Source organism: Myxine glutinosa, chromosome 6 (genome assembly GCF_964187855.1).
Source record: "Myxine glutinosa chromosome 6, kmMyxGlut1.1, whole genome shotgun sequence".
Taxonomy (NCBI): domain Eukaryota; kingdom Metazoa; phylum Chordata; class Myxini; order Myxiniformes; family Myxinidae; genus Myxine; species Myxine glutinosa.
Genome location: NC_136266.1, coordinates 46,925,760 through 46,953,600, shown reverse-complemented (window position 1 = coordinate 46,953,600; position 27,841 = coordinate 46,925,760). Strand labels below are relative to the sequence as shown.

Sequence of the window (27,841 nt, the reverse complement as noted above, 5' to 3'; positions counted from 1 at the left end):
ATGGCGACAGCACACGTTAAATGAGGCCAAGTGGCATTCGGAATCTCGGCAATGGCGTCATCGGATTCGTCGCATGGGAGGTGTGTAACCGTGTATGAGCAAAGTTCACCGAAAAATAGGAAGAGGACCCCAAAAAGGAAGTGCGTCTTTCGTAAGGAATGGCTGCTCTCCACCAGTCTTAACTGGTTGGTTAAAGACGCTAACAATCGTCATGGAGCTTACTGCACGTTATGCTCTCGGAGTTTCTCCGTCTCACATGGCGGATTATCCGATATCAGGCAGCATGCTGCAGGAAGCGCGCACAAGGCTAAAGTCTTAGCAAGCACAAAAGGACAGGGGATTAAAACATTGCTCACCATAAAAGGTTCTTCAGAGACAGACAAGGTAAGGATAATGATTCATCAACATTATAAACAAAGTTTGCTGCTGGGTATTTACCTTTTTGATGCCATGTGTTCTCATTCTCATTTTATAAGCAAACTTTGTGAGATGCACTTCCAGTTCCAGCCTTTTTTGGGAAACGTGCTGCTTCCAGACTAGGAAAGTCGTGAAAATTGTAAAGGATGGTATTATGTGTGTTTTTCTTCTCCATAAGACGTTTAAAAAATGAAGTTTTACAGCAAAGCAGACAGAATTCGTTGACAGTCTAAACTTTAGTCAAATTAAGGTTTAAAAAAATTGTTCTATTAAGTATTTCAGTGAAAAACTTTAGTGGTTGGTGGCAGGAAGGGGGGGGAGGAGGTGGGAGGGCGTCACGGGGGAGGGGCACGGTGCCACAGCCACGTGACGCCTCCGAGCGAGAGTGTCCATGCTCCAATATACAGTGCAGTATACACATGAAAGATCGAGGACCATTCTGGGAGAATATGAACTGTATTTCAGTATGAACTGTATTTCATTACTAGTACCCGACTGCAAAGCCGCAATGAGCCGGCGAAGCCAAAGCCTCTTGTCACTATTTTACCCATCACTATGGCATCAGTAGGTTAGGTAGTTGGTAGTAGGTAGGTGTAGTAGGTACCGTACCTCGTTCAAAATGGCACCATTTGCATTCTGGATGAGATTAAAATATATAAAATTTCCTTCTTGATTCATTCGGTGAATTCCGTCTCAACTTCGGATATTTCCGGCCGTGAAAAACTATCCCCTACGGCCGCGAGATTTCTAAAAAAATAATTCTTCGTCAATTTTAGAATATTTGACGCCGTTTTCAGCCTCCGAAACGCGGTAATAAGCTTTTTTAAAATATTTTTTCAAATGCTCGAATCTCATTGGTTCCGGTGTTTGGTGACGATTTTCGTTGAAGATAACCAGGGCCCGTGCGGGCCCGGGGAACGAGGTTGGTCTTAAAGTATTTTAATTACAAATTAGAGGTGCATAAGATTGTGAATCAAACAAAGACGGGTGAAACAAACTCCTATTGAACTTTTTCGCAATGTTTTTTATGCATACTTCCGCATCCGGAAGATGGCGGCCTCCATTGAGTGATTTGGTTTTTGAAATATTTTTTCAAATGCTCGAATCTCATTGGTTCCGGTGTTTGGTGACGATTTTCGTTGAAGATAACCATAGCCTGTGCGGGCCCGGGGAACGAGGTTGGTCTTAAAGTATTTTAATTACAAATTAGAGGTGCATAAGATGGTGAATCAAAAAAAGACGGGTGAAACAAACTCCTATTGAACTTTTCTCAATTTGTTATGCATACTTCCGCATCTGCAAGATGGCGGCCTCCGTTGAGCGATTTGGTGCGTCAAAGCTTCGAAATTCTCAAGGGATCCAGCAAAATCTGGCTTTTCAACATAATACGTACGCGTTCATTCACAACACCGGCTTTGCCGGCTACTATTTTGTTCTGCACCGCTCCTTTCCTCTTCCATCTCCAGGCGCTGCATGGCGTCATCACAGGGCACCGAAGGGGCCCCAGCGATGACGCGCGTTGAAAGTGAGTACTCGGTTTTCACTCCGGTTTCTTGTTTGTTTTTCACTTGCGAAAATCGAAGATTTTTCAAGTATATTGGTTGGTCTTGTGCATTATTCTGTCTGTCTGTCTGTCTGTTTGTCTGTATGTCAGTCACCTACAGGTCACAATTTTCAACCGATCTTCAAGAAACTTCACCAAATGGTAGAGTTGGTCATAAGCAAGAAGCCTATTGTTTTTGGGGTCAAAAGGTCAATAGGTCAACATAGGCAAAAGGTCACCAAATTTGTCAAATTTCTAAAATCCTCAATTTTCATCCGATTGACTTGGAATTTGAAGAGGATTTGCATATCTGGTCACTGAATTCAACTGCCAATTATATATTGGGTCAACATAGGCCAAGTTTCTAAAATCCTCAATTTTCATCCAATTAAACTTGAAATTTGAAGAGCATTTGCATATCTCGACACAATTCAACCACCAAGTAGTTTTGAGGTCAACATAGGCTGCATTTCTAAAATCCTCAATTTTCATCCGATTGACTTGGAATTTGAAGAGGATTTGCATATCTGGTCACTGAATTCAACTGCCAATTATATATTGGGTCAACATAGGCCGCATTTCTAAAATCCTCAATTTTCATCCGATTGAATTGAAATCTTAAGAGGATTTGCATTTTACCCCCAAGCAGAGGTCACTGAATTCAACCCCAACTATTTTTGAGGTCAACATAGGCCAGATTTATTAAATCCTCAATTTCCATCCGATTGACTTGAATGAAATCTTAAGAGGAATTGCATTTTACCCCCAAGCAGAGGTCACTGAATTCAACCCCAACTATTTTTGAGGTCAACATAGGCCAGATTTATTAAATCCTCAATTTCCATCTGATTGACTTGAAATCTTAAGAGGATTTGCATTTTACCCCCAAGCAGAGGTCACTGAATTCAACCCCAACTATTTTTGAGGTCAACATAGGCCAGATTTATTAAATCCTCAATTTCCATCCGATTGACTTGAAATCTTAAGAGGATTTGCATATCTGGTCAATGAATTCAATGCCCTACTATTTTTGAGGTCAACATAGGCCAAAAGGTCAACATAGGCCAAATTTCTAAAATTCTCAATTTTCATTCGATTGACTTGAAATTTTAAGAGGATTTGCATACCAGGTCACTTAATTCAACCACCAATTATTTTTGAGGTCATCATAGGCCATCAACTTATTTTAGGGATTTCGCAAGTATCGTGTTACGCACGACATATTTATTGTTTGTTTGTTTGTGAACAAGGTATCTCAAACAACAGGAACAAGGTATGTGAACAAGGACGGATTCGGATGAAATTTGGCAGAGAGGTAGCATATGTGTCAAAGACCAAAACATTATATTTTGGGGAAGATCCGGATTCGGATCTGGCTACTAGAATTTTTTAAGTGATTCATCAACATTGGGAGATAGGGCCAAAAACGATACATAGCAGGATATCTCAAAAGGTTATGGACTGATAGGTGTGAAACTTTGTGGACAGGTTGGGTGTGTGACAAGGACGATTCGATTAGATTTTGGTGAAGATCTGAATATGGATTCGAACATGAGAATTATTTAATTTTTTTAATGCTTCTTCACCAATGAGTGATAGGGCTAAAACCAACATATAACATGATATTGAGGCGCGGTGCTACGCGCGCTACTTGCTTAGCAAGGAGGAAGCGGACAACGCGGTAGGTTAAAAGTCTTTATTTCAAGAGCTCCACTGTAGCACTGGAGCGCTCCGGGCTGCGCGCCCGGTGTATATCCCGCGGCCACGCCTACCCCTCGGGCGTGGCCGCCACCCACTTGTTGCGCGGAATGATGCCATCACGCCAGTGAGCTTTCGTGTCCGCCACACGCGCCCACCCCAGAATTCCCGCGCACCTGGAGGGCCAGTTTGCGGGGCAAACGGATGACCCGGCCGAAGCGCCCTCTGGCGACTGGCGGCGTCCGGGGTGCAGGGATGCCAGCTGGGATGCCTCCGGCTGCACCCGGGATGGGTGCAGGACCGGGGGGCGGCGTGCCGGCGGGCCTGGGCGGTGCCGGGGGTCCGCCCGCAGGGGGGCGGCCCCGACGCGGGGGCCGAGCCACCGGCGGTGGGTGGTCCACGTCGAGGTGGGCCGGCTTGAGGCGATCCACTGAGATGCGGTCGGGAGTACCGCCGATGTCCAAGGTGAAATGTTTCACCCCGGTCTCCAGCATGCGGAAAGGCCCGTCGTACGGGGGCCGCAGTGGTGTCCGGTGGGCGTCGTGCCGGACGAAGACGTACTCCGCGGTGCGAAGCTCCGGGGCGACGTGCGTAGGCGGGTGTCCAAGGTGCGCCGTCGGCATCGGCGCGAACCTCCGGGCGGTCTCCTGCAGCGCGGAGCGCTCCTGCGCCGCGGACCATGGTGCCGTGGGGTCGGGGAGGAACTCGCCCGGCACCCGCAGCGGTTGTCCGAAGGCCAACTCCGCCGCGGATGTGCGCAGGTCGTCCTTGGGCGCCATCCGGAGGCCCAGCAGGACCCAGGGGAGCCTGTCGACCCAGCCGCCGTCGCGGAGGGTGGCCCGGAGCGCGGCCTTCAACGAGCGGTGGAACCGCTCGCACAGGCCGTTGGCCTGGGGGTGGTAGGCCGTGGTTCGGTGCAGCTGGACCCCGAGCCCCCGCGCGACCGCCCCCCAGAGCTCCGAGGTGAACTGGGGGCCGCGGTCAGACGAGATGTCCGAGGGGGCGCCGAACCGGGCGACCCAGGTGGCGATGAACGCCTGCGCGACGTCCGCCGCCGTCGTCGCCGCCAAAGGCACGGCCTCCGGCCACCGGTGGTGCGGTCCACCATCGTCAGGACATGGGTGAAACCCCGCGAGGGGGCCAGAGGTCCCACCAGGTCCACGTGCACGTGGTCGAACCTACGTGCCGGCACCGTAAACGGGGCCAATGGGGCCTGGGTGTGCCGGTGCACCTTCGCGCGCTGGCACGCGAGGCACGTCCTGGTCCAGCCGCGGACGGCCTTCCGGAGGCCATGCCAGACAAACTTGTCGGCGACCAACCTCTGGGAGGCCTTCGTGCCCGGGTGGGACAGGCCGTGGATGGCGTCAAAAACCTGGCGCTGCCAGCCCGCGGGCACGATGGGGCGAGGCCGCCCGAGGGAGACGTCGCACAAGAGGGCCGCGCCGTCGAACGGCACCTCGGTGACGCGGAGGCCCGTGACGGCGGTCCGCAAGGCCTCGACGCCGGGGTCGGCGGCCTGGTCCACCGCCATCCGGGCATAGTCGATGCCAAGGTGGACTGCGTGGGCGACGGACCGGGAAAGGCAATCCTCCACCGGGTTGTCCTTCCCCGTGACGTGCCGGATGTCCGTCGTGTACTCGGGGACACGGCCGAGAGGTGACGCTGCTGCCGGGCCGACCACGGCTCGGCGACCTTGCCCATCGCGAAGACCAGTGGCTTGTGGTCGACGAAGGCCGTGAACGCACGGCCCTCGAGCAGATGGCGGAAGTGCCTGACCGCCAGGTGAAGCCCGAGCAACTCGCGGTCGAAGGTACTATAACGGCGTTCGGGCGGGCGAAGCTGCCGGCTGAAGAACGCCAACGGTTGCCAGGCACCACGCACCCATTGCTCGTGCACCGCGCCCACCGCGTAGTCCGAGGCGTCGGTGGTGAGGGCGATCGGTGCATCGGGCGCCGGGTGCGCAAGCATGGTGGCGTTAGCCAAGGCAAGCTTCGCGCCCGCGAACGCCCCGTCCATCTGCTCGGTCCAAGTAACATCACCTTTGCCCGGCTTGCCCCGGAGGGCCTCGTGCAAGGGGCGCAGGAGCTGGACGATGCGGGGCAGGAACCGATGGTAAAAGTTTACCATGCCCAGGAACTCCTGGAGCCCCTTGATCGTGCGGGGGCGCGGAAACCCCTTCACCGCCTCCACCTTGGCCGGTAGGGGGATGGCCCCGTGCCTGGTGACGCGGTGCCCCAAAAAGTCGATGTCGGCGACGCCGAACCAGCACTTGGCGGGGTTCACGATGAGGCCATGCTGGCCCAGACATTCGAAGAGCGTGCGGAGATGGTGTAGGTGCTCTTCGCGAGACGCGCTGGCGACGAGGATGTCGTCCAGGTACACGTAGACGAAATCCAAGTCGCGCAAGACGCTGTCCATTAGGCGCTGGAACGCCTGAGCCGCATTTTTCAAACCGAAGGGCATCCGAAGAAATTCGAAAAGGACGAATGGCGTGATGACCGCCGTCTTCGGGATGTCCTCCGGCCTGACGGGGACCTGATGGTAGCCGCGTATGAGGTCCACCTTCGAAAAGAAGGACATGCCCGCCAACCGGGCGGAGAAGTCCTGGATGTGGGGGACGGGGTAGCGGTCGGGGGTGGTGGCATCGTTGAGGCGCCGGTAGTCCCCGCACGGTCGCCATCCCCCGCCGGGCTTTGGCACGATGTGAAGCGGCGACGCCCAAGCACTCTCAGAGCGCCGCACGATGCCGAGCCGCTCCAGCGTCGCGAACTCCGCTTTAGCTACCGCGAGCTTTGTCGGCTCGAGGCGGCGTGCCCGGGCGTAGACCGGTGGCCCAGCGGTTGGGATGTGGTGTTCCACCCCGTGCGTGACGGCCCCCGCCGAGAAGGTTTGCCGCGTGAGGGCCGGGAAACCCGCGAGGAGGCGGGTGAATTCGTTCGCTGCCGGAAGCGTACAGATGAACCTGGCCGGAACCGAACCGCTCAGCAAGCCGCTCGGCGAGCCGCTCGATGAGCCGCTCCGGGAGCTGCTCAACGAGGCGGGCAGCACACAAGCGAGCGAGCTGAACGTCTCAGCCTGGACAAGCCTTCTGTGCTTGACGTCCACCAGTAGACCATTGGCACACAGGAAGTCCACGCCGAGCAGTGCCATAGGCACGTCGGCAGTGACGAACGCCCACCGGAAAACCTGCCCTCCGAACCGCAGAGAAAGGCAGCGTTTTCCATCTGTGCGAATGTACGTACCGTTGGCAGCAAACAGCGTGGGGCCCCGGCCCGCGGACTGCTTGTCGGACGTACCGGCGGGAACGACACTCACCTGCGCTCCCGTGTCGCACAGGTAACGGCGCCCGGATAAGGTGTCCGTGATGAACAGTAGGCTGTTTGCACGGCCGGCGCTCAGTGCCACTACCGATTGCCGGCCCGGGCGTTTCCCGACCTGCCGAATGAGCACGGCGGGCGACATTGCCGAGCCTTGTGGCCGAACTGGGCGTGGAAAAAACACCAGGTTTGCGGCAAAGGCGGCGGAGGCCGCAGTTTTCTCCGCGGCGGCGGCGGTGGGCGGGGCGTGGCGGCGGACACGAAATGCACCCCAGCCTCGAGATCCACGAGGTGTGGTGCATCAGCATCAGGGTCAGCCCGAGAGCCGCGACGGCCGCGCCAAAACTCGCCTGGGTGTCGAAAGCCGCGAAGAACCTGTCGGCCTCGGCAGCGAGAGCTCGGGGTTCCGTCGTCGCAGAACCGGCTAACGCGAGGCGGACTCGTGCCGGCAGCTGGTGTCGAAACAATGCCCCGAATAGAGCGTTCGGGGTTTCGTCGCCCATCAATGACAGCATATGGTCCATGCGGACCGACGGTCATGTGTCACCGAGCTTGGGGAGGTCCAGGAGGCGGTCGGCCCGAGCGTCCACCGTGAGGCCGAACATGGCGAGGAGGAGACGCTTGATCGCCTCGTACCTGCCGTCGGCCGGTGGGTTCCTCAGGACCGACACGACGCGGGCGGTCGTGCCGGGCCCGAGGGAGGCGACCACGTGGCAGTACATGGTCTCGTCCACCGTGATGCCTCAAAGTCGGAACTGGGCTTCCACCTGCAGGAACCATACTTCAGCTTGCGCCTCCCAGAACTCGGGGAGTTTGATCGTAACCGCGTTGTTTGCCATTGCGATGGCGTATTCGGTCGGTCAGCGACGGCTGATCCAACGTCAGAGGGTCACCAATAAAGCGCGGTGCTACGCGCGCTTACTTGTATAACAAGAAGGAAGCGGACAACGTGGTAAGTTTAAGAGTCTTTATTATCAGAGCTCACTGTAGCACTGGAGCGCTCCGGGCTGCGCGCCCGGTGTATATCCCGCGGCCACGCCTACCCCTCGGGCGTGGCCGCCGCCCACTTGGTGCGCGGAATGATGCCCTCACGCCGGTGAGCTTTCGTGTCCGCCACAGTACATTGTTTCCAAAGCTACTTAATTGCCTTACTTGCTCAATTTAGCATCACGTAATATTTTTAATCGTCCCGTTTAATTTTTTCCCATCGTCCTTTTAATTGTAATACAGTAAGTATTTAGTGATTGTCATATGATGATTTAAAATGCTGTGTTAGTTAGTACAGGGGAGCTTGATGGAATATTGTTTAGCTCGACATGTAATTTCGCCATCTTAACTATTCAATGCACGTTCGGTTTAATGTAATCGATTTTAAAAGTCTTTCTAATAAGGGTATAACGTGCGACATACGTGCATGACTATGTGAACGCAAACAAAAATAATAATAACAAGTGTGAAGGTAATATTTAACAGTGTGTCCGCACTGGCGCACTCCCACTCCGTCTCCGTCCGCTGTTATTGAGCAATGGCTGCGGTTATTCGTTCTGCGTGTGGGGCCACGGTAAGTTTATTAACCTCTTGTGTCTGTTTCCTTTGCTTTGGCGCTTTGACGTCCCCCTTTTTATAGAACTTGCACAGCTCGTTTGCATGATCTTTAGGTGGGGTCCATAAATATAATCTATTTCCCCCATGCGATTGGATTAAAAGCCGACCATTTCGAAACGTGCAGAGTGAGCAGCCGGCTTAACGTTCTCTTTGACACCTGAAGGACGCTCGGCATTGCCGGTGGTTTTTAGTCGTACGCGTTCTTATGGGCCATATACTTATTAAGTACGCACGGTGTTAGGGTGGGGGTTGTTTGGGCGGTACGGATAGGGGCAAGGGGGTTCGATTTTGGGCGATTTGTGGGGTTTTTGTTGTTGCCACCCTTTTGTGTTATCTTTTCTTTTGTTTAAAATTTTTTATGGAGAGGGTGTGGTTTTTGAGTGAATAATATACATCACCGACCACATGCGATCCCATGATGAGACCATCAGATGTACACAATCATCCATCCATACTCAAGCTACCTGCCAATATACCCTCTACCTGCCATATATCCCTGAACACCTTTATCTCGAATGCTTCTATGTACTTATTAATTCCAATGTAAACATAACTACTCTTTCTGCTGCCACTACCAGTCCTGGGAGACCATTCCTTGAATTAACTATGAATGAAAGACCCCTACCTTTGTTACAATCTTAACTCCCCTTCTCTGCTCAGGCTTTTCCCCCTGGCCCTATCACTGTCAATTTTACTGAAGAACACTTCCACTTATTAGTCCCCTACCGGTGTACACCGGAGGGGACTATAGGTTTGCACTCCGTCCCTCCGTATGTCGGTCTGTCCGTCCGTCACGCAAAGAACCGTTTCCCGGACTTTTTTTCTAAACTCTTAATGCTAATGATTTAAAACTTGGCACATGATTTCCTCATGATAAGTTACAGATCACGTTCGAACTTCACGACGTTTCGATCATTTTTGACAAAGTTATGGCACTTTGAACTTTGGTAATTTCCCCAACAGTTTTCCAGACAACAGACTGCCGGTAGGGGACATGTATATGTATTACAGCGCAATACTCAGAATGCTTATTTTGTCTGTAACCTTCAACCCTCCATTATCATCAACATCTCTATCATATCCTCTTGTAAACAACCTCCTTTCGATTGTATAAAGACCGGTTTCCTTTAGTTCCTCGTAACTCGGTCTATATAGGCCAGGAATCGAGATACTCGTCCGATGGTGAACCCTCCCTATGTCAGCTATGTCCTTCCTCGGATGCGGTGACCAAAACTGAACACTATTCTGGATGAGGCCTTGCTAAATTCCGATACAATGTTAAAACCACCTCCTTTGATTTATCTATTTATCCCCTGCTATGAATGAATGAATGAATGAATGAATGATCGTTTTAAGGCCATTTTCCCCGCTAGAGCGGGGGTTAGCCTTGCGGGCCCCATGACAACCATGGTTCCCTGTTTGAGGCAATGTTTTTATGGCCGGATGCTCTTCCTGACGCCAACCCTTGGTCGCCTCTTACGATGCGCAGGGATACGGTGTACCTATTCTAAACCGGGGTACACACCGGGATCATTCATCCCAGCAAGCTGGTACTCAATTTGCCAACCTCGGAAGGATGACAGGCTGAGTCAACCCCCCTGGCGTTAATTCAGTGATCGACCAGGATTCGAACCCAGGATCCTAAGATCCCAAGCCGGCACCCTAACCGCTAAGCCAACACCTGCTATGAGTACAACCCAAAACCATGTTGGCTTTACCTATAGCTGCCTAACATTGTACTTTCTGCCTGACCACCCCCCCCCCCCCTTGATCTACTGATACCACCAGAGCCTTCCCCTATGTGGCGCACTCAAAAATTTATGCTTGCATCGTGTAATCCCTATTTTCATTATTCATACCCATCCCCAGCATCTTACATTTGTTTAGGTATACCTGCACTTGCCAATATTTTTCCCAATCTGTTAAAGTATCAATACCTTCCTGAATCTGATCACTACTCTCACTGATATCTACCTTACCCCCAAGCTTTGTGTCATCTGCAAATTTGGAAAGTCTACTCTTAACCCTACTGTTATCATTGATGTAAATTTGTTAATAATAACGGTCCTAATACTGATCCCTGAAGTATCCCACTACTTCCTCCCATTTACAGCCACTCTTTTACTCCTATACTGATATAAATATAATTACAATCCTGTTATTTTATGCCGAATAAATGTTTTCAGCTTCTCCTTAACAGCGCTTCTAGTTTTACCCCTCACTGGAATATACCTACTCTACACTCTATACATTTGCTCCTTCAAGGTTTCCAATTTCTCTCGTGCTGATTGTCTTCACGTTAGCTTCTCCCAATCTACATCACCCAACTCTCTCCTCGTACTTTCAAGGTTTGCCTTTCTGAAATCTAATCGCCTTACTCTACTATCCTGATCTTAACTCTTAACATAATTAACAAATAAGAAGGAAAAATTAACAAAATTAAATTAACAAAATATTAATTATATTTTATTATAAAAATAATTATAAAATATAAATTGTAATTATAAAAATAATTAATAATTAAATTTAAAACATTTAACAGAAGAAAAAAATATTAACAGAACAAATTCCCACACTCTCCTCTATTCCACTCCTCCTGCCAGGTCTTAAAAACAACCACCACCATCTCATATCTTCCCCCATCCTAAACCTTGATCTTTTCTACCCCCGTTAATCCACCCCAAATCCACCTCCTCTAAATTCCGTTTTCTTTGTAGTGTCCATCTTGTTTATGCCCTGTACCCCACCCCACCCCAGCCCTCTCCCTTCCACAGATCTCCTGATGTCCCTCTTCTCTACTGTTGTGCTTCCCTCTCTCTCCCCCCCCCCCCCCCCCCCCCCCCCCCCTCTTGTCTCCCGCTTCCTTTATTATATGTTCCATGTGTTAGCTCTTACACGAGCCTTGACTTGGTATACAAAAAATAATAATTCTTGCACATGATGTTATGGTCACTTCATCCTATATGCTCCCTTACCTCCACGATATCTTCATCCTATATGCTCCCTTACCTCCACGATATTGGAATCGTTACTTAAAAGTTGGTCGAACACCACACTCCTCTCATGGGCCTATCTACAAACTGGGTTAAAAAGTAATCCTGTATTAGATCTAGGAAATCCTCATCTGCTCTGGCCTGTCCCTCCTGTTTCTGGACACGATCTATCCCTAGCTCTCCATTCCAGTACAACAGAAAGTCTCTCCATTCCAGTTTTTTTTTTTTTTTGTATACTGAATCGAGGCTCGTGAAAGAGCTAACATTTATTGGCGCTGAGGAAGCGCCTTTAGCGATTGACTTCCAGCCAGTGTAACGCTAATTCCTGTCACAGGAATTCGGAGATCATATAAGTGGGCGTGGCAGTTCCTGATTGGTTCGTGTTGGGGAACGCCTTCTCGCTGCCGACGTGACGTAAATTCGCGCACGCGCACTGGTGATTGGCGCTGAGGAAGCGCCTTTAGCGATTGACTTCCAGCCAGTGTAACGCTAATTCCTGTCACAGGAATTCGGAGATCATATAAGTGGGCGTGGCAGTTCCTGATTGGTTCGTGTTGGGGAACGCCTTCTCGCTGCCGACGTGACGTAAATTCGCGCACGCGCACTGGTGAAGCTTACTCGATCTTACTCGATCCCATATTACATGTACTTTCATTGCATACAAATTATACTTCCTCCTAGAAATACCAAGCCCGAACCTCAGCGCAATCCAAGAGGATTCACTTGTTTCACAAACAAATCAACCAGACAAACAAAATATATAAAAAGAGGGAGCAGAAGACAAGATGGGGAGAGAAGGGGAAGCACACAAGCACAACATTTGAGAGCAGGGAGAAGTGTGGGAGGGAGAGGGCTTGGGGGGAGGAGGCGTGGGAAGGGGGGGGGGGGGGCGGAGAGGTATAAAACACAAGGAGACCAAGGACTTCCAGGACAGAAGTTGGTATTTCAAAAAAAAGTGTAGGATTTTGGGTGAAATTAGCGGGGGTAGAAAAGATCAAGGTTTTGGATGGGGGAAGATAAGAGATGGTGGTGAACATCTCTGTACTATCGTGTATGTATCTCAGTACTGAAACTATCGTTCACACGGATTGTGCAATCGCCTTGGGTTCTGTCCAGAGTTAAGAGTGGCACCGACCGGCCAGATTGAGTTTTGTAACTTTTAACACCTTAAAAAATTATTGATACTAAAACCATGTTCAGTTCTTGATATATTACTTACAAATCATTATAACCATACCAAAAAAACGATTTTACACAATTTTAATGGCAGAGGACCCAATGTTGATTGCATATACAAAGTTTCATTGAAAAATGTTTTAAAATCTGCCTGTAATTGCATGTTTGGTATTTGACCCAGTCCCAGGGGGTGGTGTCAAAAATGATGCTGCTCTCGCAGCGTCTTGTCATGTGGTGATCATAACTATCAAATTTGGTGAATTTCTGCACAACCGTTTAGAAGATCGCTTGACTGACTGACGGAGCCGATTCCAATTCCCCCGTTTTTTCTTTTCAACTAGCGTGGCTTCTGTAGGCCATTGCTTGTGGTGGCTGAAATAAATCAGCACTTCTTGCAGTTGGTGAAATGTTGAGGTGTGGATATGGTACACATGTTGGGCCAAATCGCCTTCTCCTGTGCCTCAGACATCATTGTACTGTATTCATATTTCGTTTATTTACCTCCAACACTCAAGGTGTGCTGGCTTGTGGCTGGTGTAGCTGGCTGGTGTGCTTAGCGGTTAGTGTGCTGGCTTGGGGTCCTACGATCCTGGGTTCGAATCCCGGTCGATCGCTGAATTAACGCCAGGAGGGTTGACTCAGCCTGTCATCCATCCGAGGTCGGCAAATTGAGTACCAGCTTGCTGGGATGAATGATCACGGTGTGTAGCCCGGTTTAGAATAGGTACACCCTATCCCTGCGCATCGTAAGAGGCGACCAAGGGCTGGCGTCAGGAAGGGCATCCGGCCATAAAAACATTGCCTCAAACAGGGAACCATGATTGTGATGGGGCCCGCAAGGCCAACCCCCGCTTTAGCGGGGAAAATGGCCTTAAAACGATCATTCATTCATTCACTCAAGGTGGACTGAGGTTACGTTTTCAACCCTGTGCGTGTCTGTCAATGTTTGTTTATCTGTGAGCAGGATATCTCAAATCAGTTATGGACCAATTTGGATGAAACTAGGTGACGAGGACGAATTGATTCGATTTTGGTTCAAGTCCGAATCCAGATCCTGCCTATCAGTGGGATACACCATGTAAACTGTTCAGCCTGGTGGAGGTGTGCGCTCTACCGAGTGCCGTTCTAGTTTACATATGTAAAATGTAGATAGCCCTTTTGAGTTAAGAAAAGTTCTGAAACTCCTTTCTTCCCACTCTACCCAGACTATGGGTGCACTGCGTACCCTGATGAAACCCAAACGTCTGTTCCCACAAATGGCCCAAGGTTGCTGCCATGTCTCTGGTAAGCAGCCATGATTGGACAATGCAAAATACAAATGATGGTTTCCTGTTGATGATGATCTGTATTGGAATGCATGATTTGTAAAATTGTAGTGATTGTATAAATCGTATGTATGATTCAAATTGAGAATGTGAAATGGTGTGTGTTGTTGGTTCGATCTCCAAATGCGGGTTTCAGAAAATGGAATGGAGCCCGTGTGTTTGTGTGTTTGTTTGTTTGTTTGTGCTAGTTACAGTACTCAAATGTGTTGACCATGAATTGAACATTTTAGGAACTCCATTAATTAAATGTGTTCTGTGTAATGGTCCGAATGACCTTTTCGTAGCAACGATCCAAAAGTTATTCATGTTTGATTTGTGTTCATGGAACTGTTGTCAGCATACTTTGGGCAGAGGGAGATGATTATGATTGTGAATGATGACTTTGATTATGAGGGAGGGGGGGGGGGGAGAAGGCAGTGGGGAGGGCTGGGGGGAGGAGAAGTAACGGGTGGGAGAAGGTAGTTGGGGGGTAGGGGGGGTAGGGGGAGATGAAGTAACGGGTGGGTAAGGCAGTGGCAGGGGGGGGGGGGGTGGGGGGAGGAGAAGTAACGGGTGGGAGAAGGTGGGGGTGGGGGGGGAGGAGACGTAACGGGTGGCAGTGGTGGGGGTGGGGGGGGGGGGGAGGAGAAGTAACGGGTGGGAGAAGGCAGTGGCAGGGGTGGGAGGGTTGGGTGGAGGAGAAGTAACGGGTGGGAGAAGGCAGTGGCAGGGGTGGGAGGGGGGGGGGGTGGAGGAGAAGTAACGGGTGGGAGAAGGCAGTGGCAGGGGCAGGGGCAGTGGCAGTGGCAGTGGTGGAGGTGGGGGGTGAGGGGGAGGAGAAGGCAGTGGGAGGGGGGGGGGGGTGGAGGAGAAGTAACGGGTGGGAGAAGGCAGGGGTGGGGGTGGGGGGAGGAGACATAACGGGTGGGAGGTGGCAGTGGTAGGGGTGGGGGTGGGGGGGGGAGGAGAAGTAACGGGTGGGAGAAGGCAGTGGCAGGGGTGGGAGGGTTGGGTGGAGGAGAAGTAATGGGTGGGAGAAGGCAGTGGCAGGGGTGGGAGGGGGGGTGGAGGAGAAGTAACGGGTGGGAGAAGGCAGTGGCAGTGGTGGAGGTGGGGGGTGAGGGGGAGGAGAAGGCAGTGGGAGGGGGGGGGGGTGGAGGAGAAGTAACGGGTGGCAGGGGCAGTGGTGGAGGTGGGGGGTGAGGGGGAGGAGAAGTAACGGGTGGGAGAAGGCAGTGGGAGGGGGGGGGGGGGGTGGAGGAGAAGTAACGGGTGGGAGAAGGCAGTGGCAGGGGTGGGGGGGGGGGGGGTGAGGAGAGGGAGGTATAGGAAGGGTTCAGGGGTATGGAGCTCAAACTTGTTGTTTGGAGGAAAGTTTGTTTCCACGTAAATGATGTTTTGTTATTATCGCCGTTTGTAACTTATTTTCACAAGTATTGTTGCCATTGTTATGGTGAAACCAGGCAAGTAAATATAACAAAAGACGGTCGGTGATCCGAAACGCACAGTTTGTGCAGTCCTTGAAAACCAAAAACCACTCCCTTGTCCTGGAAAATTGTCCCAAATCCCAGAACAATCCAGCATCCCACTACGTAGTAAATTCTCCAAATCGGTGCCATGTTTGGTTTATTTAGTGATTTTCATTGTTTAAGTAAATAACGTGCCGAGAGTACTCGAGAGCACGGACGGGACCGGTTCGGACCGGCTGCGACCGGCAGACCTCGTGTGCTCGATTCATTGTGCGAGCGGGTGCCGCGCCATGCCCAAGGTTTGCTATTTTAATTCCCTGTGGCTCGATCACAAGGACTATCGGGACTGGCTCGTCAAGGGCGAGTCGGTGCACAGGGCCCGATGCACATTATGCATGAAGAGCTTCGACCTCAGGAACATGGGCGAAAGTGCATTGAAATCCCACGTGAAAGGTTCAAAGCATCAGAGCTTGTTCCGTCGCAAGAAAGTCGATGCCGTTTCGACCATTCGTATTGCAGAATCTTTCAGCTGCACAACATCGACAGGTACGTTGTTTTTTTGTTTGTTTTTTTCCCCTCAGTATAGTTTTTTTTTTTCGTAGCAACCAGTGAACCATCAGGATCGGATGTGCGTGATAATACAGCGCTTAAAGCTTTAGGAGGCTTCTTCATTTACATGATCATTATGTATGTGCAATATTAAGCTCTTTACGGAGTGCCGCTGCTGCCACAGCAATGTCTCACTTGGCAAGGGTTGTGCTGGGCGGTTTGCCGTTGCCTTCCCAGCAGCAGGGCAGGAATTTGGAAGTTGTTCAGGGTGCCGGCGATAACTCGCCTACTCTTCACGAAGGACATCGTGGGGGTATTTAACGTCTCCCAATGCCGGCGGATGGGCCACCCCGCCCCGTATACCGTCCATCCCAGCTAATAGTAATAGATTTACTTGGCACAAATTTTGGTCCAAATAAATCCATTATTACCATTGGCTTTCCGTTGGTACCGTTTTTGTAATGCTACGAGAACCGGAACCGCTCCATTAAAGCTCGAGGACCTGTGTCTGACGGGCGCTCCTCATTTTTATCATCCACGCTGGATACCGTGACCAACGCTGTGCCAAAAATAAATACCGTACACCAAATTAATGTCCCAAAATTGATTGCACAATTTTTATTTTTATACTTGAAGTTGTCAAAAACACATTCAAACGGCAATGTTTGGTGAAGGGAAATACATGTAGCTTTCCAAATTCGCTCTCTGACAGCATGATGATGATGTTATTGCCCCTGCCCCCAACAATAAATAATCGCTTTCAGCAGAGGTTTGGGGAATCCCGCCTGCACCTCCTACCCACACCTGACTCCTTTACCCACACCTGATTCTCCCTCCTCGCTCAGCCACTACGCTAACTCGTGTCATCTCAACATCGATGTCCTCTTTGGGTGAACTTTGCTGCAGTTGCTGATTAACAAATACCACGTCCATCTCTTTTGCTGCACCTTGTGTTTGAGAAGATTGTGTGTTTCACTGTATGCTACCTGGTGTTGGCCTAATGGTTAGGGCGGCGGGCTTGGGATCCTAAGGTCCTGAGTTCGAAACCTGTTGAACTAACACCAGGTGGGGTTGACTCTGCCTGTCACCCTTCCGAGGTCGGCAAAATGAGTACCAGATAACTGGTTGTCGAGAGGCATTGCATCAGCAACATGATGCAACCAGCAGCCGGGTGGCCACCCACGAACCACCCACCACTGCATGCTTATTTGTATTTAATCCTTACTAAAAGCTCCCACTTCCTAAAGGGAGCAGCCAGGGTGTTTTTTTTTTTTTTTTTTTTTTTTGTTGTATACTGAATCGAGGCTCGTGAAAGAGCTGACAGCCGCGAGGGAAAGACAGCACAGGGGGACCGCGAGGGAAAGACAGCACAGGGGGACCACGAGGGAAAGACAGCACAGGGGAACCGCGAGGGAAAGACAGCACAGGGGGACCGCGAGGGAAAGACAGCACAGGGGGACCGCGAGGGAAAGACAGCACAGGGGGACCGCGAGGGAAAGACAGCACAGGGGAACCGCGAGGGAAAGACAGCACAGGGGAACCGCGAGGGAAAGACAGCACAGAGGGACCGCGAGGGAAAGACAGCACAGGGGGACCGCGAGGGAAAGACAGCACAGGGGGACCGCGAGGGAAAGACAGCACAGGGGGACCGCGAGGGAAAGACAGCACAGGGGGACCGCGAGGGAAAGACAGCACAGGGGGACCGCGAGGGAAAGACAGCACAGGGGGACCGCGAGGGAAAGACAGCACAGGGGAACCGCGAGGGAAAGACAGCACAGGGGAACCGCGAGGGAAAGACAGCACAGGGGGACCGCGAGGGAAAGACAGCACAGGGGGACCGCGAGGGAAAGACAGCACAGGGGAACCGCGAGGGAAAGACAGCACAGGGGGACCGCGAGGGAAAGACAGCACAGGGGGACCGCGAGGGAAAGACAGCACAGGGGGACCGCGAGGGAAAGACAGCACAGGGGGACCGCGAGGGAAAGACAGCACAGGGGGACCGCGAGGGAAAGACAGCACAGGGGGACCGCGAGGGAAAGACAGCACAGGGGGACCGCGAGGGAAAGACAGCACAGGGGGACCGCAAGGGAAAGACAGCACAGGGGGACCGTGAGGGAAAGACAGCACAGGGGGACCGCGAGGGAAAGACAGCACAGGGGGACCGCGAGGGAAAGACAGCACAGGGGGACCGCGAGGGAAAGACAGCACAGGGGGACCGCGAGGGAAAGACAGCACAGGGGAACCGCGAGGGAAAGACAGCACAGGGGAACCGCGAGGGAAAGACAGCACAGGGGAACCGCGAGGGAAAGACAGCACAGGGGAACCGAACCGCGAGGGAAAGACAGCACAGGGGGACCACGAGGGAAAGACAGCACAGGGGGACCGCGAGGGAAAGACAGCACAGGGGGACCGCGAGGGAAAGACAGCACAGGGGGACCGCGAGGGAAAGACAGCACAGGGGGACCGCGAGGGAAAGACAGCACAGGGGGACCGCGAGGGAAAGACAGCACAGGGGGACCACGAGGGAAAGACAGCACAGGGGGACCGTGAGGGAAAGACAGCCTGTCTTTCTTAAAGACAAAGATGTTAAAATGAATCAATTTCCTATCAGTTTATGTATTTGAATATTTAAAAAAAAATTATCTTCTTGTACATGACCATGTAATGAAGTCATACCAAACAGCAAATATATACAATGGCTAATTACAAAACAAAAGTATTTCACTAATTGTGGTCACTTTTTCTATAAAAGACCAGCTATTAATCTCCTGCTGAAAAACAGCAAAAACTTTCATCATTCACACCATTACAAAATTGTTAAACTAATTAACAAATGAAGCAAGGAACCATCCAGGTTCAGACAGCCATGGCATATTTTCAAGGTTTGGATTTAGAAGGCGTAGCGAGTTCGAATTTCTTCCAGCTTCCAGCGTTGATGTTATTATCCTAATTTCTTACGCCACCAAAGGTGGATGGCAGTTATGTTTTCACTGTCTGTCTGTGAACAGGATATCTCCAAAAGTTGTGGACGGATTCGGACGAAATTTGGTGTCGAGGTTGTGTATGTGATAAGAACGAATCGATTCCATTTTGGTAAAGATCTGAATCTGGATCTGAGAATTTTAAAGTTATTCTTCGCTATTGAGTTAGGGTCAAAAATGATATATAGCACGATATTGTACACCGCACCTTTCCTATGCCATCTCCAGGCATTGCAAATCGTCATTGCTGGGCACCGAAGGGGGCTCGGCAGTGACGCATGCTGAAAGGGAGTACTCAGTTTTCACTCGTTTTCTTGCTTTCTTGTTTGTTTGTCCGGGCGATATCTCAGCCATCCTTTGAGCGAGGAAGCTGAAATTTCGGCACAATAGTGAGCAAGTCCTTTGTCAAAAACGGTATTTTTTGTTTTTTGATTAATCAATTAATTGAGTTATTTAATTATTAGCGATTAATTAAGTACTTATTTAATTAATCAAATTTCCTTTCTCTTCTGACCATTAACTCAGGCACCTTTTGAGTTAGGAAGCTGATATTTGGACATGAGTGACCAAGTGATGTGGCTATCAAGGATATTTTTGATTTATTGATTAATCAATTAATCGATTAATTATTTAATTATTCGATTAATTACTAACCCCCGCTCTTGCAGGGAAAATGGCCTTAAAATGCTTGTTGTTGTTGTTAATTACTAAAAAAAAAAAAAAATCCCAGTTACAGATTCTGATGAAATGGTGGTGGTTTACGTGTTCTGTGACCGAATTGAATAAGAATTAAATTTTTTAATGATTATTATTTATTTATTTTCATTATTAATCATTTATTTATTTTCTTTCTCATTTGGCCAATATCTCAGGCACCTTTTGAGCTGGGAAGCTAATATTTGGACATGACAGTGACCAAGTGATGTGGCTATCAAGGATATTTTTGATTTATTGATTAATCATTTAATCGATTAATTATTTATTGATTAATTGATTAATTATTTATTGATGAATCAATTAATTATTTAATTTTTTATTAATGACTTATTTAATTACATTTCTAAAAGATACACCTTCGGATGAAGCACTGGTGGTTTAGTTATGCTATTAGCCAATTGATTAAGAAAATATTTTGTGATAATCTTTTATTGATTTTAATTCTACAATTAATCAATCAATTAGTGTACACCTCTCCCTCCCAATGCAGCCCCTATGAGCTGCACTGCAGTATTTCCGGGTGCCGGAGGCACCCCGGCAATGCCGCACTGTTGGATATTTAATTATTTGGCATGGGGGCGGTGTACTTTGAATGTATCTGTACTTGTTTCATAAAGTTTCGGGCGACTTGTGACAAAACTTGGTGAATGAGTTTGTTCGGTGACGAGCAAGCCGATTAGCTTTTGGTTCATGTCTGGATCGAAATCTGACCCATCAGTGGGATACAAAACGTAAACTGTTCAGCCTGACGGAGGTATTCTTTCTACCGAGTGCCGCTCTTTTTCAAACGTGTAATCCAAAATACCTCGCTGAACTGGAAAACATGGGTACAGGAATACTGCACTGTAAAGGGTTTGGACTTGTAATACTCTCTCCCACCTGGAGGCGGCGCTGCATGATGCACATTTACATAGAGAATTTGTTGACCTTCCATCCTCGGCTCCCCATGTTAATGGAACTTTTGTCAGCATGCTTTGAAATGAGCAGAGAAAAGAGTTTGAGGGTTGGGGTGGGGTTGTTTAACCTGACAAAACCATATCGATGATCCGTTTGATTGTTCTGCAAGGCTGTAGTGCAGTCTGCGGTGGGTCATTGAGAGGTGTTTGGTTACTTGTATTTGGGTAAATTAAATAACGAGTCCTAAGTGGTATAATCACAAGTGCCTAATCTTGGCAGGTGAAAAAAGTTCTGCGGTTGGTGTCACACGCCCGGCGCCCTTTTTCAGAGGCACTGCCGTCCTCAACGAAAACTTTAACGAGATCTCTCTTGATGATTACAAAGGGAAATATTTGGTGCTTTTCTTCTATCCACTGGATTTGTGAGTTTCCCACTGTTCCATTTGTATTATTATGTTTTGAATGTGTTACAAAGATTTTGGTTTCCCCATTAAAATGGACAAGACACAGTGATTTTGAAACTTATTCATGTATGTATTACATGTAGCAGCACTAGTACACAAGTAGATATTACATATTGTCGCATGACTACCCTTGGTGAACACCTTGGGGTAGCACGGATGACCAAACGAGCTGTTACTCCGAGGCGTTCAGTTCAAATGGCGGAGACTACGCGTGGGGAAGCAAGAGGGAGGGGAAGAAACCAGAGCCTTACCTGAATGGCTTCCACTCAACGTCTCCACATTTGAAAAAAAATAACTCAAATGAATTTTAAAATGTACAAAATAACAGATTTCTTTAAATAAATGCCGGTACAAAGAAAATGCGTGATAAACTAAATTCCTAAATAGGGACGTCCCCACAACAGACTTCAAAACAGACGAAAGGGAAGGATAACTGAAAATAAATGTGTGTCTGTGTGCATTTAACTCTGATCACTGGTGGGGTCTCGTCAGTAATTGTGGAAATAGTCCGGGGCCTTGGTGGGAACCAGGCCTCGCTGTGTGTCGCGCTCACTCCAGGCCTCGTCGCGCTGCAGCAAGCCAGCAGCGCTCGTCCACCCGTCGCTCTTGCTTGGAAAGCCGCGGCTCTTCCTCCTCACTACCACCTGCAAGATCTCCAAACATGGCCATTCACGATCGCTCCCTTGAGCCCGAGAGAAAAATGCCACCGTTCATACAAGGTCCAGGCAAGAAAAGGTGCAAGAGGGAATTCGGTCAGAGCGAGGAGCCAAGGAGAAGAGAGCAAAATGTCCGCCAGAGCGAAAAACCAAGAAGAAGAGAGAAATGTCCGCTAGCGCGTTCTTTTATCACCCAGGCTCTGACGCCATCTGGGGTGCTTCGCCGTCACTTCCTACCCCCTTCCCTGCTCCTATCAGCAAGTGCCAATCAAAACCCCGACCAATCACTGCCCTTCTGGGCGTGGCCCTCGGCCCGCCCGTCCTGTGCGCTTCCAAAGTCGATGTCATCAGCGGCAGCGCTCAATGTCCTGGCTTCCGGTAGGTTTTTAATTAGGGTGTTTAAATGCACGCGATTGGCCAGTGTTTATGGTGTGGTTCCAAAAGGGACATAGGAAATAAATTAGAGGTAACGACATACATGGGATAAATTACCCATAATCCCTGAGCTAATTAACATACCCCACTCCTCGTAATGGGGACGAAGATGCACCTTACACGTCATCCGGGGTAATACAAATTCCCTACTTATTACATGGTGGTGGTTCTTCTTCATCGTGACATACGGAGCATGCTAATTTTTCACTCTACCTGGTCTATGTTATCACTATCCCCTACAAACGTAACAATATGTCTATATTATAAGAGGACATTAATTGGGTGACATTGTGCAAACGAATACATTGCATATGGGATAAAGGCCGTTTGTACCATCTTTTTATTTTTTTTGTCAGTACCTTTGTCTGCCCTACGGAGATCATCGCATTCAGCGACAAGCTCAACGAGTTCCAGCAGGTCAACTGCGAGGTGGTTGGCGTGTCCGTGGACTCTCAGTTCTCTCATCTCGCTTGGCTCAAAACACCTCGGAAGGTCTGTCCCACTCGTGCTTTGTGATTTTGCTAAATCCAAGAATTTCGACCAGTTTATGGAACACTTGCAGAAGAGAAAGTTCTCGATGGGAAAAATAAATAAATAGTAATTGGTGTAAGAGAAGAAACCAAGAAGACTGATGCAGTTGGAGACTATGAAATGGTTTATTTGAATGTAGATTGGTGGATGTAGATTATGTTTTCACCCCTGTCTGTCTTGTCTGTGAACAAGATGTCTCAAAGTTGTGGACTGATTCAAACAAAATTTGGCAGAGAGGTCGTGTATATGACAAGGACGAACTGATTGGATTTTGGTGAAGATTCGGATCCGGCTCGTATAATTTTTAAAGTGATTCTTCACCATTGGGAGATAGGGCCAAAACGATATGTAGCAGGATATCTCAAAGTAATGGACAGATTTGGACGAAACTTAGTGGACCGGTTGGTTGTGTGACAAGGGCTAATCGATTCGATTTTGGTGATGATCTGAATATGGATTCGGATACGAGAATTATTTAATTTTTAAGTGATTCTTCACCATTGAGAGATGGGGCGAAAAGCGATATATAACATGATATTTAAAAAGTTATGGACGAGTTATGACTAAACTTGGTGGACGAGTTGGTTCGGTGACGAGAACAAGCCGATTAGATTTTGGTTCAGGTCCGAATCCAGATCCGGCCTCTCAGTGGGATGCAAAATATAAACTGTTCAGCCTGGCGGAGGTATGCGCTCTTGAGTGTCGTTCTAGTTTTAATAGCTATTTCTTCATTTTATTTCATTTGGCACTCAAAGCTGTAGCCATAAAATGAAAAACTAGTCTTGGTCATGAAGGACAGGTATGCGAACCAAGAAGAAGCAAGAAGCTAACGGTTCAGGTGTTAATCCTTCATTGGAGCCAGAGAGGAAGGGTTAATGCCCAAAATGTTAGCTTCCGTCATTGTGGGGCTGGCAGCATAGCCTGGAGGTACGCCAACTCGCCTCTGAGCCATCAAGCCTGGGTTTGAATCTCAGCCCAGCTACAAACTGCCAAGCAGGTGTCTCACAGGCAGGGCGAGGCATCAATATATGTGCTTCCATCGGATGGACGTTAAACTGGGCGTCCCATCTGCCAGCATTAGTTGATGGATTTTAAAGACCCCATGATGTCCTTCACAAGGAGTAGGCGAGCTATTCCTGCACAAAGTACACCTGTGTTATTGGCACAGCCATGCCCTCAGCCAATGATGCTACTCACAGCCATGTGTTGTCCAGAGGGCAGTTAGTTGCCTTGATCAATGGTTTGTTGATTTTGTCCATTGTTCCAATATGTTTTAAATATCTCCAAGATCAATGTACTTGTCCATTGATTAGAAATGACTCATTAGGAAGTGAGTTGGTTGATAATCATATTTGTGTGAGAAATACAAAATTTGATTTTCAACCGTAAAGATGGAGTAATCCACTTTAGTTTATAGTAATAGGAAGGGGAGGAAACATGGTGATGGACCTGAATGATGGGATGCATCGATTTATTTTCATTACAGGCTGGGGGACTAGGCAACTTGAAGTTCCCTTTGCTGTCGGACATCACAAAGAAAATCTCCAGGGATTATGGCGTACTTCTAGAGGAACAAGGAATTGCCCTGAGGTACAAAATCAGGAAGCTTTTCCTCGTTTTGAGCAACATTGCTTTTGAGCAACCGCTCCCTATTTCTGTGCTTTTTTTTTATTTTTTATATATACTAGCGGGTACTTCAGCCCTCCAGGCAGGAGTACTCTTCTGGGTCTACCTTTGGTGGGCATTGTGCTGCAGCACAGTCTTGGAAAGGCACTTTATAATTTTGTCATTTTTGTACGAAATTGTATTGATCACAACATACAAGGACGATGATTTGTAATACCAACTATCACCAAAGGTGGCGATATTTGGACCACCACATGTCAATTTTGGAGTTTTGGTGATATCCACGTTCACTACATTATATTAAGCTTTTTGGGCATATCGTAAGTTTGTAGTTTTGTGGATTTTTTTGGGGGATGCAGAACATTATGGAATGGAGGGGAAGGGAGGTGTTATCGTAATCTGATCAATGACCTCTCCTAACTTCCCATCTTTCCCTTATCCCCCTCTTCCACTCGTTAAACTAACATGGTTTTCCAAAAAGTTAGGCCATGATGCAAAGGGCAAGCGCAATGTGCTTGTGATTTGTTTATAAAAACGATGTTCATTGGCTATCTGTATGAGTAAGTTTTGAACGTGCATACATTTCCACAATCGCTCTATCACACTGCTCGTGCTTGGGAAAGAATAACGACATAAATCGATGGTCAACTCGGTAGATTGAGTCTTGGTGAAACATATGCGGTGATGTCTCATTGCTGGTGCACGACCCTATTTGATCATGCTGATGAACCTTTAAGGCAGAAACACTTGGTTTCACCTTGAACTTAAATGACGATGTATTACCTTTAGACAAGAGTGAATGAATGAGTATCGCTCTGTCATAGCTTTGCATGGCCTTGCACTTTAGTTCGTCAAGCTGAAGTGCGCGTGTTCGTTTTGTCGACAATGCTTTGATTTTTAAATGACAATGCCACTGACATGTAGTAATTGCATGTTCCAGGACTAGTGTTAATTAATGTAAACTTGTGAAAAGCCATGTGACTATTACAGGTTGTGTCCCATGGTCATGTCGATCTGGAGGTCTCTCTCTTTGTATATGTAATGTTTGATGGCCCCATGTTTGGTTCGAAAGTTGTAAAGAATAAACTTTTTTTTTTTAAACCTGCACAAGCATTTATAAAATACATGTTATTAATCTGCCATCCTCAAACCCACACAGGGGGTTGTTTCTGATAGATCCAGAGGGCGTAGTTCGACATGCGGGGATTAATGACCTTCCCGTCGGTCGATCTGTGGACGAGACCTTGCGTTTACTCAAGGCTTTTCAATTTGTTGCAACCCACGGGGAGGTCTGTCCTGCGAACTGGAAGCCCAATTCTCCAACGGTAACTTTTCTCAACGTTTGTCTGAATATTAATAATTTTAATATCTCGATGCGTGCGTGATTGTCAGCTCCTGAAGCCCAGAACTCTACAATTGATCTTAAACTATTACATGTTGAATGAGTACTAGTGAGGGATGATCCTGGCCCTGCTCTGCAGACACATATACATCTGCTACTAAGAGAATTTGAATGTTGATTTGAGTAAGAGACATGTATGGCTTTAAAACTTCACTAGGTGGAATTTAGAAAAACCGGGCATTACCAGGGAACGGACATGTTTCAAAATGGCCGTCGATCACCAAGAAATGCACATAAGTTTTAATGGAAACATTGTAAAAGAATGGTTTTGATGTCTATATTGGGGTTTTCAGGTAGGCTGAATACAATGACATTGTTGAAAATTATTTTTGATGAATCCAAGTTACTGAAATCCAAGATGGCCAACCATAGCAACCAGGTGCCAATTTCCCACGGTCATAACTCAGAAACTATTTGACATAGTGGGATGAATGAGGCGTCTTTGCCCACTCAATAAAGGTTGCTTGATTGATTGAAAAGGGTTCCCCGATTGAAAGGGGTTCATTTTGAAACTTGGCCGTTCCCCAGTTATGCCCGGTTTTTCAAAATTCCACCTTGTGAAGTTTTAAAGCTATATATGTGTATTACTCAAATCAAAATTCAAATTATCTTAAGTAGCAGATGCATACAGGTCTGTCGGGCAGGCTCTGGACTAGGAAGGAGGAATGTGCACAAGAACATTAGCACACGGAAGCATTTTATGATAGTACCTCATGTTTCCATGTCACAACATCCAGGTTTATGGAGATTTATGTCGCCTAGTTTGGGTTTGCGTGTACAGTGTAACAATCCATTTCTCACCATGTGCGGCAGATCAAACCAGACCCGGACGGGGCCCAAGAATACTTTCAGAAAGTGAACAAGTGATGGTGCAAATTAACCCTTCGTTGCCACCACTGCCTCCTATACCCATACCCATGGTTTTGGACGAACTGTGAAAGACAGATATACTTTTCCTTTATTTTGTATACAGATTGGAAACCGTTTGAATGTGAGGATCTGGAATCGATTGTGTTCACCTTTTTATTTTACAATCAGGAAAAGTTACAACTACAAGTTGTGTTCCGACATCGTGGTTTAAATTGCTTTAACATTTAATCCTTGCTCCACTTTCAGGTATTTAAAAATGGATAATCTGGTATCACCTTGAATTACCATTTGCCAAGATTCAGGATCCCTTGGTCAGGAAGAAGACGGTATAATGGTTGGGTTGAGAAGGATATTTGTGTCCCATCATGAAGCAATATTATTTCGTTCTCGAGCTTTCCTAAAGGATTGTACTGATTGGGTGGTTATTGCACTGCTTTGTAGTCTACTGTCAAGGTATTGCATTGTTGCTCAGTTTTCTTTTGACAAATACCTTTTCAATCCAACTGTGATATTATTGCATTTGCTATCTTTATGGAACTGTTTTTTTTCCTTTTTATATTGTTTAGTTCATGTTCAGCTGTGACATCCATGTGCAAATTAAACCAAACTATAACATTGAAATTTTGGTATTTTAGTCGTTTTGACATGGTTACAAATAACGGCAGACAGCACCTGCTTTTCCAGGATAGAATAGAAAATGCAATGTGCTGGAGTAACCCACATTCTTGACACTTAATATACAGTTGGACCCTGCTATTCGCATGGGACACGTACCTGGAAAATGCCGTGAATTGCGAAACCGCGAAAGGGGGGTGGGAGACATTGTTTCAATGGAAAAAGGGGGGGATTGGTTGCTGAATCACGAATGGCGAGGCAAAATCCGCAAATGGTGAGGGAAATCCCACGAATGCCCGATAATCCGCGAATGTTGATGAAAGTCCCGGAAATGGCGAAGCAAAACCTGCGATTGTCTGAAAATCCGCAAATGCTTGCCGTGCCATTGTTTCATTGGGGAAAACGGAGACAGCTAATTGCACTAATGGATACTGTGGAGTGTTTTCATTCTGTACACTGTACAGTGACTAGTGGGGATGACATGTGATGCAGCTGGTGGAATATCCCACGAAGCTATTCACAGTGTGAATGGTGATATCCCGCAAAAACCTGTGAACTGCAGCGGGATATCATGTGA

At 48.2% G+C, this 27,841-nt stretch overlaps 1 protein-coding gene across 2 annotated transcripts; it reads left to right on the top strand.

Annotated features, from left to right (window-relative positions):
• PRDX3 (peroxiredoxin 3) lies at positions 1–27,270 on the top strand. Of its 2 annotated transcripts, none has more exons than XM_068119948.2 (7): positions 1–384; positions 13,955–14,033; positions 20,946–21,087; positions 22,577–22,712; positions 24,238–24,341; positions 25,537–25,702; positions 26,593–27,270. In XM_068119948.2, exons 1-7 carry the CDS (start codon positions 52–54, stop codon positions 26,644–26,646), a joined length of 1,014 nt encoding a protein of 337 aa, XP_067976049.2. In that variant the 5' UTR covers positions 1–51; the 3' UTR covers positions 26,647–27,270. The 2 variants fall into 2 exon arrangements, with proteins under 2 accessions (XP_067976049.2, XP_067976050.2); XM_068119949.2 differs by lacking the exon at positions 1–384 and adding an exon at positions 8,425–8,536.
• Positions 27,271–27,841: the final 571 nt, after the last annotated feature.

What these genes read in the sequence shown, in the direction of transcription:
- PRDX3 (XM_068119948.2), top strand. Translation starts at nt 52, where the DNA reads ATGGCGTCATCGGATTCGTCGCATGGGAGGTGTGTAACCGTGTATGAG. An exon ending in GTTCTTCAGAGACAGACAAG is followed by an intron (nt 385 to 13,954) that starts GTAAGGATAATG and finishes CACTCTACCCAG; the next exon opens with ACTATGGGTGCACTGCGTAC. An exon ending in GAACAAGGAATTGCCCTGAG is followed by an intron (nt 24,342 to 25,536) that starts GTACAAAATCAG and finishes AAACCCACACAG; the next exon opens with GGGGTTGTTTCTGATAGATC.